This window comes from Lepidochelys olivacea, assembly GCF_965140295.1.
Source record: "Lepidochelys olivacea isolate rLepOli2 genome assembly, chromosome: 13".
Taxonomy (NCBI): Eukaryota; Metazoa; Chordata; order Testudines; family Cheloniidae; genus Lepidochelys; species Lepidochelys olivacea.
In genome coordinates, this window is record NC_140423.1 from 323,400 (window position 1) to 335,268 (window position 11,869).

The 11,869-nt window shown below is 51.8% G+C and overlaps 1 protein-coding gene across 2 annotated transcripts; it reads left to right on the plus strand.

Moving 5' to 3' along the window:
• Window positions 1-10,376, plus strand: SLC35H1 (solute carrier family 35 member H1). 2 transcript variants are annotated; one of them, XM_084645782.1, is made up of 9 exons: window positions 1-157; window positions 814-964; window positions 5,022-5,085; window positions 5,325-5,397; window positions 6,495-6,663; window positions 6,923-7,006; window positions 8,274-8,449; window positions 9,199-9,328; window positions 9,533-10,376. In XM_084645782.1, exons 1-9 carry the CDS (start codon window positions 41-43, stop codon window positions 9,652-9,654), a joined length of 1,086 nt encoding a protein of 361 aa, XP_084501908.1. In that variant the 5' UTR covers window positions 1-40; the 3' UTR covers window positions 9,655-10,376. The 2 variants fall into 2 exon arrangements, with proteins under 2 accessions (XP_084501908.1, XP_084501909.1); XM_084645783.1 differs by lacking the exon at window positions 1-157 and adding an exon at window positions 170-188.
• Window positions 10,377-11,869: the final 1,493 nt, after the last annotated feature.

An 11,869-nucleotide genomic window follows, 5' to 3' on the forward strand; every position in this document is an offset into this window, starting at 1 on the left:
GGCCTGGGCCCGAGCCCGAGCCCGAGCCCCGCGCTGCGCCATGGGCCGGCGGCCGGGCGGGGCCGGGCTGGGCCAGGCGGCGCTGACGCTGGGGCTGGTGCTGCTCTATTACTGCTTCTCCATCGGCATCACCTTCTACAACCAGTGGCTGATGAGGGTAACTCGGGCGGCCGCCCCGCCCCGCCCCGGTTGGTGGGGAGGGGGCCCAGCAGCCGCGGTGGGGAGGGGGCCCAGGAGCCGCGGTGGGGGCGCCGCCCCGGTTGGCGGGGAGGGGGCCCAGCAGCCGCGGTTGGCGGGGAGGGGGCCCAGCAGCCGCGGTGGGGGCGCCGCCCTGGGAGGCGGGGAGGGGGCCCCGGTTGGTGGGGAGGGGGCCCCGGTTGGCGGGGAGGGGGCCCAGCAGCCGCGGTGGGGGCGCCGCACTGGGAGGCGGGGAGGGGGCCCCGGTTGGCGGGGAGGGGGCCCAGGAGCCGCGGTGGGGAGGGGACCCCAGTTGGCGGGGAGGGGGCCCAGCAGCCGCGGTGGGGGCGCTACTGGGGCACAGTTGATTCGCGTGGGGGTGCAAGAAGCCTGTTGGTGATGGGTGTATGAGGAGCATGGGGGGGCCTGTGCAGGGTGGGTGGCAACAGGTGCTGGGTGACTTGGTGGGAGGTGACAGGGTAGTTAGCAGTGCCTTCTGTGTCTTGTGACAGGATCTGTGTGTGTGTGTCTGGCTCCACTCCGTGCATCCGATGAAGGGAGCTGTAGCTCAGGAAAGCTCATGCTCAGATAAATTGGTTAGTCGCTAAGGTGCCACAAGTCCTTTTCTTTTTGCAGAGTTTCCATTTCCCTCTTTTTATGACCCTGCTGCACCTCCTGGTTATTTTCCTGCTCTCCGCTCTGACCAGGGCCCTGTTGCATTGCTGCACCAAGAGGTCCCGTGTGGTGCTGACTTGGGCTGACTATCTCAGAAGGGCGGCTCCAACAGGTACAGTATGTACAGCCACAGAATGGAGGGCATTGCCACGGATTGGGGAGAGGAGAGAGCCCTCTACTTTTCTTCCCAACACAAAAATCTTTGTTAACTTACAGATAAAATTGGTGAAGTAACTAAAATAACAAACGGTATTTTACAAGTGAGCCTCAGCTTCTGGCATGGTACCTGGGTGCTGTGGCAGAAGAGTGTGGCTATCCATTCTGGAATGGCATCATTTAAATCAAATTTTAAAATGTAGGTTTTCATGCTTTAACTATGTAGATGACGACTAGTACAATCCATACAGTATGCTTTATATTCATCTTGACGATAAATATGCTTTTGGTTTTTGATGTTACAGACTTTTGAATTGAAAAACTCAGTCATAAAAACTGCCAGGGAATCCTGGTGGGTGTGGTAGCTTGGTAGGAGACATTTAGGGCAGTTGGCACCTGGTAAAATGTGAGAAGCAGCTTGGGATGTGTGATAAGCACCTTCACTGAATGGCTTCTGCTATAATGACCAGGAATTAAATAGTTCATGCAGCTGATGTTTAATTTATCACAATTAGGTTTTGGAGCTAATATCTGTTGTAATTAAAGTGCCAGTTCACGCCTGTTAGAATAATTGTTTCTGGATATCTGCAATAAGTTTACAGTCAGAACATGTTTTCAAGACTTTCCTATAGCTGTGAGGGCTATATTGAATTATTTCATGAAAATTGAAATGCTGGAGCATGATTCAGCCTTGTCATGGAGTCCCTGGGCAATGCTCTGGAACTGCTCCCCATGAAGCCAGTCAGGACTCTGGGGAAGTTTCCTTTCTGTGAGCAGCCTGTCTTCAGGACACACAGCTCACACAGCTTCCACCTTCCTGGGTCTGACCTCGGAGCATTCAGCATCCTCTGCACCTCCGGGCGCTTCCCACAGCCAGTCCGCCCAGGCGGGCTCCTGGGGAAGCCAGAGGGTCCTGCCCCCCAACTTCGCAGTCAGACGTGACTCTCAGCCAGCCAGTAAATCAGAAGGTTTATTAGACGACAGGAACATGGTCTAAAACAGAGCTTGTAGGTGCAGAGAACCGGACCCCTCAGCTGGGTCCATTTTGGAGGGCAGTGAGCCAGACAACCACTTCTGCACTTCACTCCATGTCCCAGCCAGCCCCAAACTGAAACTCTCTCCAGCCCCCCTTCCTCTGGGCTTTCCCCTTTCCCTGGCCAGGAGGTCACCTGATTTCTTTGTTCTCCAACCCTTTAGCTCTCACCTCACAGGAGGGAAGGGCCCAGGCCATCCCTTGCCAGAAACAGGGTGTCGGCCATTCTCTGTGTCTAGACCCCTGCACACAGCTGCCCTCTAGGGCTCTGCAATGATCATACACCCTTACCCCACCCCCTAGATACTTAAGAACTGCCTAGGGGGAACTGAGGCACCCCCACACTATTCAGAGGAAACATTAAGAACAGTCCCACTTCGTCACAAGCCTCACCTCATTCCCTGGAAAAATCATGGAGCAGGTCCTCAAGGAATCAATTCTGAAGCACTTAGAGGAGAGGAAAGTGATCAGGAACAGTCAGCATGGATTCACCAAGGGCAAGCCATGCCTGACTAATCTAACTGCCTTCTATGACAGGATAACTGGCTCTGTGGATGAGGGGAAAACAGTGGACATGGTGTTCTTTGACTTTTGCAAAGCTTTTGACACGGTCTCCCACAGTATTCTTATTAGCAAGTTAAAGAAGTATGGGCTGGATGAATGGACTATAAGGTGGATAGAAAGCTGGCTAGATTGTCGGGGTCAACGGGTAGTGATCAATGGCTCCATGTCTAGTTGGCAGCCGGTATCAAGTGGAGTGCCCCAAGGGTCGGTCCTGGGGCCGGTTTTGTTCAATTTCTTCATTAACGATCTGGAGGATGGTGTGGATTGCACCCTCAGCAAGTTTGCAGATGACACTAAACTGGGACGAGTGGTAGATATGCTGGTGGGTAGGGATGGGATACAGAGGGCCCTAGACAAATTAGAGGATTGGGCCAAAAGAAATCTGATGAGGTTCAACAAGGACAAGTGCAGAGTCCTGCACTTAGGACGAAAGAATCCCATGCACTGCTACAGACTAGGGACCAAATGGCTAGGCAGCAGTTCTACAGAAAAGGACCTAGGGGTGACAGTGGACGAGAAGCTGGATATGAGTCAACAGTGTGCTGTTGTTACCGAGAAGGTCAATGGCATTTTGGGCTGTATAAGTAGGGGCATTGCCAGCAGATCAAGGGACGTGATCATTCCCCTCTATTTGACATTGGTGAGGCCTCATCTGGAGTACTTGTGTCCAGTTTTGGGCCCCACACTACAAGAAGGATGTGGAAAAATTGGAAAGAGTCCAGCGAAGGGCAACCAAAATGATTAGGGGACTGGAACACATGACTTGTGAGGAGAGGCTGAGGGAACTGAGATTGTTTAGTCTGCAGAAGAGAAGAATGAGGGGGGATTTGATAGCTGCTTTCAACGACCTGAAAGGGGGTTCCAAAGAGGATGGCTCTAGACTGTTCTCAGTTGTAGCAGATGACAGAACAAGGAGTAATGGTCTCAAGTTGCAGTGGGGGAGGTTTAGATTGGATATTAGGAGAAACTTTTTCACTAGGAGGATAGTGAAACACTGGAATGCGTTACCTAGGGAGGTGGTGGAATCTCCTTCCTTAGAAGTTTTTAAGGTCAGGCTTGACAAAGCCCTGTCTGGGATGATTTAGTTGGGGATTTGTCCTGGTTTGAGCAGGGGGTTGGATTCGATGACCTCCTGACGTCCCTTCCAACCCTGATATTCTATGATTCAGCAGGAAGGAATAGATTCTGTGGCTGCAGAATGGACAGGACCCTGGATATATCCTTCAAACACGTACCTACAGCTTAACATTAAAAAGACTTGAAGTGACCAGTTAAGACAATTTACAGCAATATTCTGCAATGCTGACCGTTAGTGTATTTCATTAACCATGATACAGAGATGTGGAAATTCACTTAATTGGCCTTATCTTTCATCTTAATTTCATACTTGCCATCTGTAATAGAGACAATTAGTGTACATTGTCCAAGTTATGCCTATGTTTTTATTGAAGGACTTGCATGTTAATATACAAACTGTAGAGTCATAAACTATTTGTGGAAATTATTTTTCTGGGTCACTCCCAGTCCTTTAAGATGAGTGAAATATTTACACTAGTTATGTCAACAAGTTTTAGTCAAGAGGGTTTTTTGGGTGGGAATTTTATTTTTATTTATTTATTTATTGGCCATCGTGATGCACAAATTCGTAATGCTTAGGCTCAGCTGCTGCAATTTTCGATATATAGAAGTAAAGGCATATGGCCTGATAAATGTCCAGCTAGTTCAGAACACAGCACCTTTCCTACTCAGCTGCACAGGTTTCTGGCAACACAGGTTTGATCTTTTCTGCACTGGCTCTTCTCTGAACAGAGTCTGGTCCGTGGTCACTGTCGTGACTTACAGAACTCTGCAGGAAACCTGCCCTGGTTCCTTGAGAGACCGTCTCCCTCCTTACGTGACCACATCCTCCCTCTTTCCTGTGTTCCACAGAAGCAATAAAATTGTTGGCCACAGAGGGAGGTTCATGGATGGGGCCCAGGACCTTCACAGGAGTCATACCTAGATGAGAGACTATCCTGCCAAATGAAATCAGACTGACCACTACATTGGTGCATTCAGATCTAAACGCAGAATCCTCCCTTCACTCCAGCTTCCATTTAGTAGCCCCTCACTCTCACCCTGCTAAATTCTGAAAAGGTTTAAAAAAATGCGGACCCTCAATGCTCTTAAACACAGGGAATGGAGAGATCATTGTTAGAACTCTTACTCATGGGAAGCACTCAGATATTAAAGTGATGTGCACTAATCAAAGAATAGGCTTGAGAGAAAAATACAAGGACCCATTAATGTTTTCATCAGGTTGACCTAGGAGACTCTGTCTAGGCACATTGAGTTGTCTGGGGCAGCAGGGCATGCTTGGCAACACATTCTGATTTGGTGAAAGGAGGTTAATGCCGAGGGGTTCTTGTTTCTTTAGCATTGTCGACTGCCTTGGACATTGGGTTGAGCAATTGGAGCTTCCTGTACATCACAGTATCCCTGTAAGTAGCAGCCTCATATCCACCATGGGAGACATGAGTAGTGGGTTTGGTGAGTGCTCTTGCAGAGCCAGGCAGCGGGTCCAGGCCTGAGCTCCAGGCCTTATAGGGGCGATCTTCAGGTTCCAGACCTGTGGAGATGGATATTGGTTTGGGGCTGGGTGGTCTGGCTTCCCAAGGTGTTGTGTTGGGAAGTGCCACATGATGCTGGAGAATGATTGATTGTGTTTTGGCCTTTACAGCTACACAATGACAAAATCCTCTGCTATCCTCTTCATCCTGCTCTTCTCCCTGATCTTCAAACTGGAGGAGCTGGTAAGGGCTCTAGTGTTATGAGCTCCTTGGGGAGGCAGCTGGTCATGGCTCAAGGTGTGGGGATGGGTGTAGGTGAGGGCCTGGATTCTGAGATGGAGGGAGGGAGGAAGGGGACCATGAGGGGAAGCAGCTGCCTGATTAATGGGTCTGGAAGAGATGAGCAACTTGTCCTTATGCAGCCTTGTTGGGGGGGAGGGATAGCCCAGTGGTTTGAGCATTGGCCTGCTAAATCCAGGGTTGGAGTTCAATCCTTGAGGGGGCCATTTAGGGATCTGGGGCAAAAATTGGGGATTGGTCCTGCTTTGAGCAGGGGGTTGGACTAGATGAAATGCACCGCTACAGACTAGGGGCCGAATGGCTAGGCAGCAGTTCTGCGGAAAAGGACCTAGGGGTGACAGTGGATGAGAAGCTGGATATGAGTCAGCAGTGTGCCCTTGTTGCCAAGAAGGCCAATGGCATTTTGGGATGTATAAGTAGGGGCATAGCGAGCAGATCGAGGGACGTGATCGTTCCCCTCTATTCGACATTGGTGAGGCCTCATCTGGAGTACTTGTGTCCAGTTTTGGGCCCCACACTACAAGAAGGATGTGGAAAAATTGGAGAGAGTCCAGCGAAGGGCAACAAAAATGATTAGGGGTCTAGAACACATGACTTATGAGGAGAGGCTGAGGGAGCTGGGATTGTTTAGTCTGCAGAAGAGAAGAATGAGGGGGGATTTGATAGCTGCTTTCAACTACCTGAAAGGGGGTTCCAAAGAGGGTGGCTCTAGACTGTTCTCAATGGTAGCAGATGACAGAACGAGGAGTAATGGTCTCAAGTTGCAGTGGGGGAGGTTTAGATTGGATATTAGGAAAAACTTTTTCACTAGGAGGATGGTGAAACACTGGAATACGTTACCTAGGGAGGTGGTAGAATCTCCTTCCTTAGAGGTTTTTAAGGTCAGGCTTGACAAAGCCCTGGCTGGGATGATTTAACTGGGAATTGGTCCTGCTTCGAGCAGGGGGTTGGACTAGATGACCTTCTGGGGTCCCTTCCAACCCTGATATTCTATGATTCTTGGAAGCCTCCATGGTGATGTTATGTTTGTTCTCGCTCAGAGGATGGTGCTGGTGCTGGTGGTTCTGCTCATTGCTGGGGGGCTCTTCATGTTCACGTATGAGTCCACACAGTTCAACATGGAGGGGTTTGCGCTGGTGCTGGGTGCCTCCTTCCTTGGGGGCATTCGCTGGACTCTCACCCAGATGCTAATGCAGAAGGCTGAGTTGGGTACGTTGGGTACGTTGGGAGGCAGGGCATGGAGGGGTAGTAGCATCCCTAGCGCAAGGAGAAGGAACGGGGAGGTGGCAGCCCCTGGGCCAGGGGAGGAAATGGGGATGTGGGGGTGTGGCAGCCCCCGGGGCGGGAGGCAGAAGCTGTCATTGGGATAGGGTGTTTGCCCTAGGAACAGAGTCAGTAAAGGCTTCTTTATGGGCTGCCTCTTCACGCAAATTTTGCTGACAGGTCTGCCCCAACTCTCCTCCCACAGGGCTTCAGAATCCTATTGACACCATGTTCCACCTGCAGCCTCTTATGTTCCTGGGGCTCTTCCCTCTCTTTGCTGTGTTTGAGGGTGAGTTGGCTGGTGACAGGAGGGGCTCTTTCTGCGGGCTGCTGGGGGATCACTAGGCAGTTTGATGCAATGGAGATGAACTGTATAGACAAGGGAACAACTTCCTGAATTTGCAAACTAGGTAGGTGTTAAAGCAGCTAAACCTGAAACATTACTGATCCCCTTCCTGGTCTTCCTTGAGGGGACCCACTTTAGGTTTAGGGCTTCTCAGGTGGAGACCCATGCTGCTCTCCCAACAGACCGAGGGTTTGGGCTTGCAGTTCCTCTGCATCTCGCTATGCCAATTGCCAGCCAGCCTTCACAAAACAAAATACATTTTATTCTTAGGGCAAAAGTATTAGAGAAAAAACACACACAAAAATAAACCTAACCGGCATGCATTCTAAAAGCTTACCAGAGGTCACCCCCCAGCTCCAGCATAGGCCTGTCAAAGGTGTCAGTCTTTCACGCCTCTTGGCTGGGTTTGCTCTCCTGGTTGCCAGTTCATGTCAGAAAGAAAAGGATTACTTGTGGCACCTTAGAGACTAACCAGTTTATTTGAGCATAAGCTTTCGTGAGCTACAGCTCACTTCATCGGATGCATTCAGTGGAAAATACAGTGAGGAGAGTTATATACATATTCATGTCAGGTTTCATGTCAAGAACCAGAACCTCCTAGGGACAGTTCAGTGCTTTCTTTGTATGGTTTGGGCCTTCGAGCTCTGGCCTCCTGTAACAAATTGTCACAGCTCAATGGCCCTCTCCTCAGGGAGAAGCTTCCAAACACTAGGTTTTTTGCATCACCACTGTTGGGGAATTTGCGTTAGTCACCCCTTAGTGGTTCCAGCTTCTTGAGGAAATCCATCCACAGTAAACCAGGAACACACAAATATAGATCACTGGGATTGATACAAATGATTATGAATACTCTGCAGTTCATACTGTCTGGCCCATCTCTATATAATGACGTTTTGAGGTTTTCCTTTTGTAAGCATAATATACAAGAGGGTCCCCAAAGATGCTGCATGTGGTTGCAATATGTGTCATGGTAGGGACCTGCGGGCCCAGGAACCCAAGGGGCTAAGGCAACCCCTGTGCTGGCGAAGTGTTGAGTACTGGGTCAGCACCCCTCCTGGTGGGGGGGGGGTACAAGCGACAGCTCCTCTCCTGGTATAGGGCAGAGAGGTACAGAGGATGGCAGTCACTTTCCTACTGGTCAGTAGGGAAAGTGCTCCATTATCCCCCTGTGTCAGTCTTTCCTTCCCTGCTCCCCTTCTCTTGATTTCAGGGTTGCCCCTATCTACGTCGGAGAAGTTGTTCCGTTTCCATGAGGCAGGGCTGTTGCTCAGTGTGGTGGGGAAGCTCTCCTTAGGGGGATTTCTTGCTTTCGGCCTGGGCTTCTCTGAGTTCCTCTTGGTCTCCAGAACCTCCAGCCTCACTCTCTCCATTGCTGGCATTTTTAAGGTATGGAGCTATGATTTATGTGGTAGTGCAGGTTTGCCCAGACTGGCCCAGTCCAGGCTGCTCCAGAGCAGCGTAACCTGCTCAGAGGTCCTAGGAAACCAATTTCTGACACCTCACCTGCACTGCGGCTGCCGCCCCTGCCTCCCTATCCCTGCAGTTCTAGCTGCTTCAACTGCACTGGACTCCTGCAATGCCCCCTGCCCACCCCCCATAGGGATCCTACAGCAGCCTCCATCAGTGAAGGGCAGAGGCCAAAGGCTTTCCTGCCAGAAGGTATCAGTGAGGTCCAGAGGTTGGTGAGGTTCAGGATGCGTATGAAGAGCAAAAGATCCACAGTTACATTAGTGGGGATAAACACTCCTACTTTAGGGCATGGGGCTAGCCTTCATTAATGGGGTTTGGGTGACTCCCCTGGCACAGGCAGTCCCAGGCTCCCTTCTGTACAGTTTCCTGCCCCTTCCTTGGAGGCTGAACACAATGGCCCATGCTCTGATCTGGTAGACGCTGTATTCCCTTGTGTCCTAGCCTTGCAGGTGGGGGCAGGTGCAGCCCCCAGAGCACTGGTGTCCTTTCTCATCTTTCTGGGATCTATTTTTTAAAACCCTTCCGTGTGGTCAACGTTGGCACTCTGAGGAGGGAGCACAGGCAGGGCTGTTTGAGCGTCTTGTACGCAGTTCAGCCACTCCTCCTCACTCCTTGGCTTCACCCATATCCTGCCCTACCATCTGTCATGTTCTCTCTGTTTCAAGGAAATCTGCACCTTGCTGCTGGCCACTCACTTGCTGGGAGACCACCTGAACCTCCTGAACTGGGTGGGCTTTGCTGTCTGCCTATCGGGAATCTCCCTGCATGTCACTTTCAAAGCATTCAGTTCGAAAGGTAATGTTGGTGAAGCCCCTGGTCTCTGCAGGAGCCCTTTCCTGCCTACGGCATGCCCCTCCCTGCCTGCACTAGTGCATCCATGATGAGCCCAGGGTGGGCCTGAGGCCTCTGTAGAGAGGGGCGGGACTAAGGCCTCTGCTGTGTGCATTTCAGTGGGAAAACACTACCGGTTTAGTCACTAAACAGGCTGTCTGTGTCTAGGTGAAAAGGAGTCAAAGCTACACAAAGGGACCAGCTCCAGCCCTGACCTGGAGCTGCTGCTGCGGCGCAGTGAGGCTGAAGAGGAGGAGGAGGAGGAAGTTGGAACCGAGCTACAGCACTAACTGGGCCCTAAGCACAGCGCCCCTGCTGCATCTGATCATCAGACGCGACTGACAGATGAGCAGCAAACAGGTCCAAGAATCTTGGGGTGCCAGCTCCTTGAGTTCGGACACGTGAAAAGGGATGGAGCTGGAGCTAGTGAGGGACCTACTTCTCAGTACCCACAGCCCAGATCCATGGAGCCTGTTTGGGTGAAACAGGCAGCACTATACGCTTCCCCTTAAAAGGGATTGGAAGAGAAACCCCCCGGCTGTAGTGTGGGGGATGGGGCGGGGAAACTCAGATTGTAGAGCAAGGGGAGCCCACAGGCTGCAGGTCAAGGAGATGAGGATCAGGGCTCACTATGGACTCTTTCTCCAGCTTGTTCTGGTGTTGGCTCCAAAGAGAGAAGGCAGAAGGGCCCCTTTGGGGCTCTTTCCCCACAGCTTTGTCACTGAGAGCCCTTACCTTCTCTGAAGATGATGGTGGTATAGAAAATCTGGGACTTGCCCCCATGGGGCAGCCATTGTACCCAGTAACCTGTCCAGTCCCAGCACACAATGTGAAGAGAGGATACTCCCTACTTGTTATTGGGGACCAATCCAGGCAGGAGACTCAGGGAAAGATGTGCACTGCTGGCCCCGTGCAGCTCTGCAGGGCATTAAGGGCCAGGGCATCCAGGCAGCAAATTTCTTTATTGAAAAGAGTTCTGATTTTTCATAGAAATAAATGACTGTCCAGCTTCCTTCTCTGCATGCAGCTGAATGTGTGTGCACCTGTTACAGAAAAGCAGAGGCAACTCCCACCCCCTCCATCCAAGCCGTTACCTCTGTCCCGGCACCGTCCTGTGAGGTGTTCATACTGTCACTTGCACAGAGCGTCTCCCTGGCCTGGCACACAACGTGATCTTGGCTGCAGTAGGTGGGCGCCGGCGCTGAGTCGGTGTGGGCCGGCGCTGAGTCGGTGTGGGCGGGTGTCTGCAGCCTCCTTTCCTCTCTAGGAAGTAATCCAGAGAACTGCAAGGTGTCTCACCTTTGCACTGGGTCCTCCCCAGCATGCCTGAAGAGGAAGCTCTGCTCCCTGCTGACTTGCACCAGTAGGAGGTAGAAGAGGACTATCTCCTAGGAGCCATGTAGCAAGGAGGAGGCAAAGGTTTCAGTGTCATGGGCTCTTGCAGGAGCTTGCACTCTGTAACTGCCCTTGGTTTCAGGCAATAACTCCTCCTTCTGCCAGGGAAAGGGAGGGCAGGTTAAGAGCCCCGCTGCACGGGTCAGTTATGGGTTTTGAGGATTAGTGTCGGGTTCCCAGAAATGGACAGCAGGCGGCACTACTACACCATATTCCAAAGCCATGTTGCCACCAGCAGGAGAAGAGGTGGGGGAGGAGGGGTGAGAGAGAGAGAGAGAGAGTAGGGCCCTACCAAATTCACGTCCGTGAAGAACACATCATGGACCATGAAATCAGACCTCCCTATAAAATCCAGCTATTGGAAGGAGAGAGGGGCAGGGCTTGGGGCACCCTGGCTGGGAACGCCTACCATTCACAGGGCTCCAGCTGCTAGTTCGCTGGGCTAGGGAGGGACAGGACTTCCTCTTCTCCTGCATGGCTGCTCTTGGGGAGAGGCGGGAGGGGGGAATCAGACCCATCTCCGGGTACCTCCCCCAGCTGCAGGAAGCTCCATGGCTGCTGCCTTCAGAGCCGAGCTCTGAAAGCAACGCAGAAGAGAGAGTGGTAATCTTGCAACTCCCCTACAACAGCTTTGTGCCCCCCATGATCCTCTTCAGGGCCTGGGAATGGGGCTCTCTGTTCTGTGAGCTGCTCTTATCCTGATTCTCAGATGACTCTCCCCTCAGAGCAATATTCTGACACTGCCAGTGAGAGTCTGGCTGCCTCTCACTGATTTCACTCTTCTGATGGAAGTGCCAGAGCCATGAGTGAACTTTAGAGTAACTGACTTGCACCTCCCAGGGCCTGGCAACTTTTCCATGAGAGAGAGAAACTAAAATCCCCATATGTCTGCCCTGCCCTGCTGGAGGGAAGAGCTCAGAAATCTGCCTCTCCCAAGATCTGGCAGCTGCTGCCAGGAGGGTTCAACACCATCTCATTTCAGGAGGGCAGAGAGGAAGCCTCAGCTCTGAGTGTCGTTGCTGTGGTTCCTTGCCTGGGCAGGGCAGAGTGGTGATACCTGTGGCTCTACCATCCATTCTTGCGCAGGTCCCCTGTCTGGGAAGAGAATCA

Coding starts and splice junctions, on each gene's coding strand:
- SLC35H1 (XM_084645782.1), top strand. CDS start 41: ATGGGCCGGCGGCCGGGCGGGGCCGGGCTGGGCCAGGCGGCGCTGACG. Junction 7,007..8,273: donor TCTCTTTGCTGTGTTTGAGG/GTGAGTTGGCTG, acceptor TCTTGATTTCAG/GGTTGCCCCTATCTACGTCG. Junction 8,450..9,198: donor CCATTGCTGGCATTTTTAAG/GTATGGAGCTAT, acceptor CTCTGTTTCAAG/GAAATCTGCACCTTGCTGCT.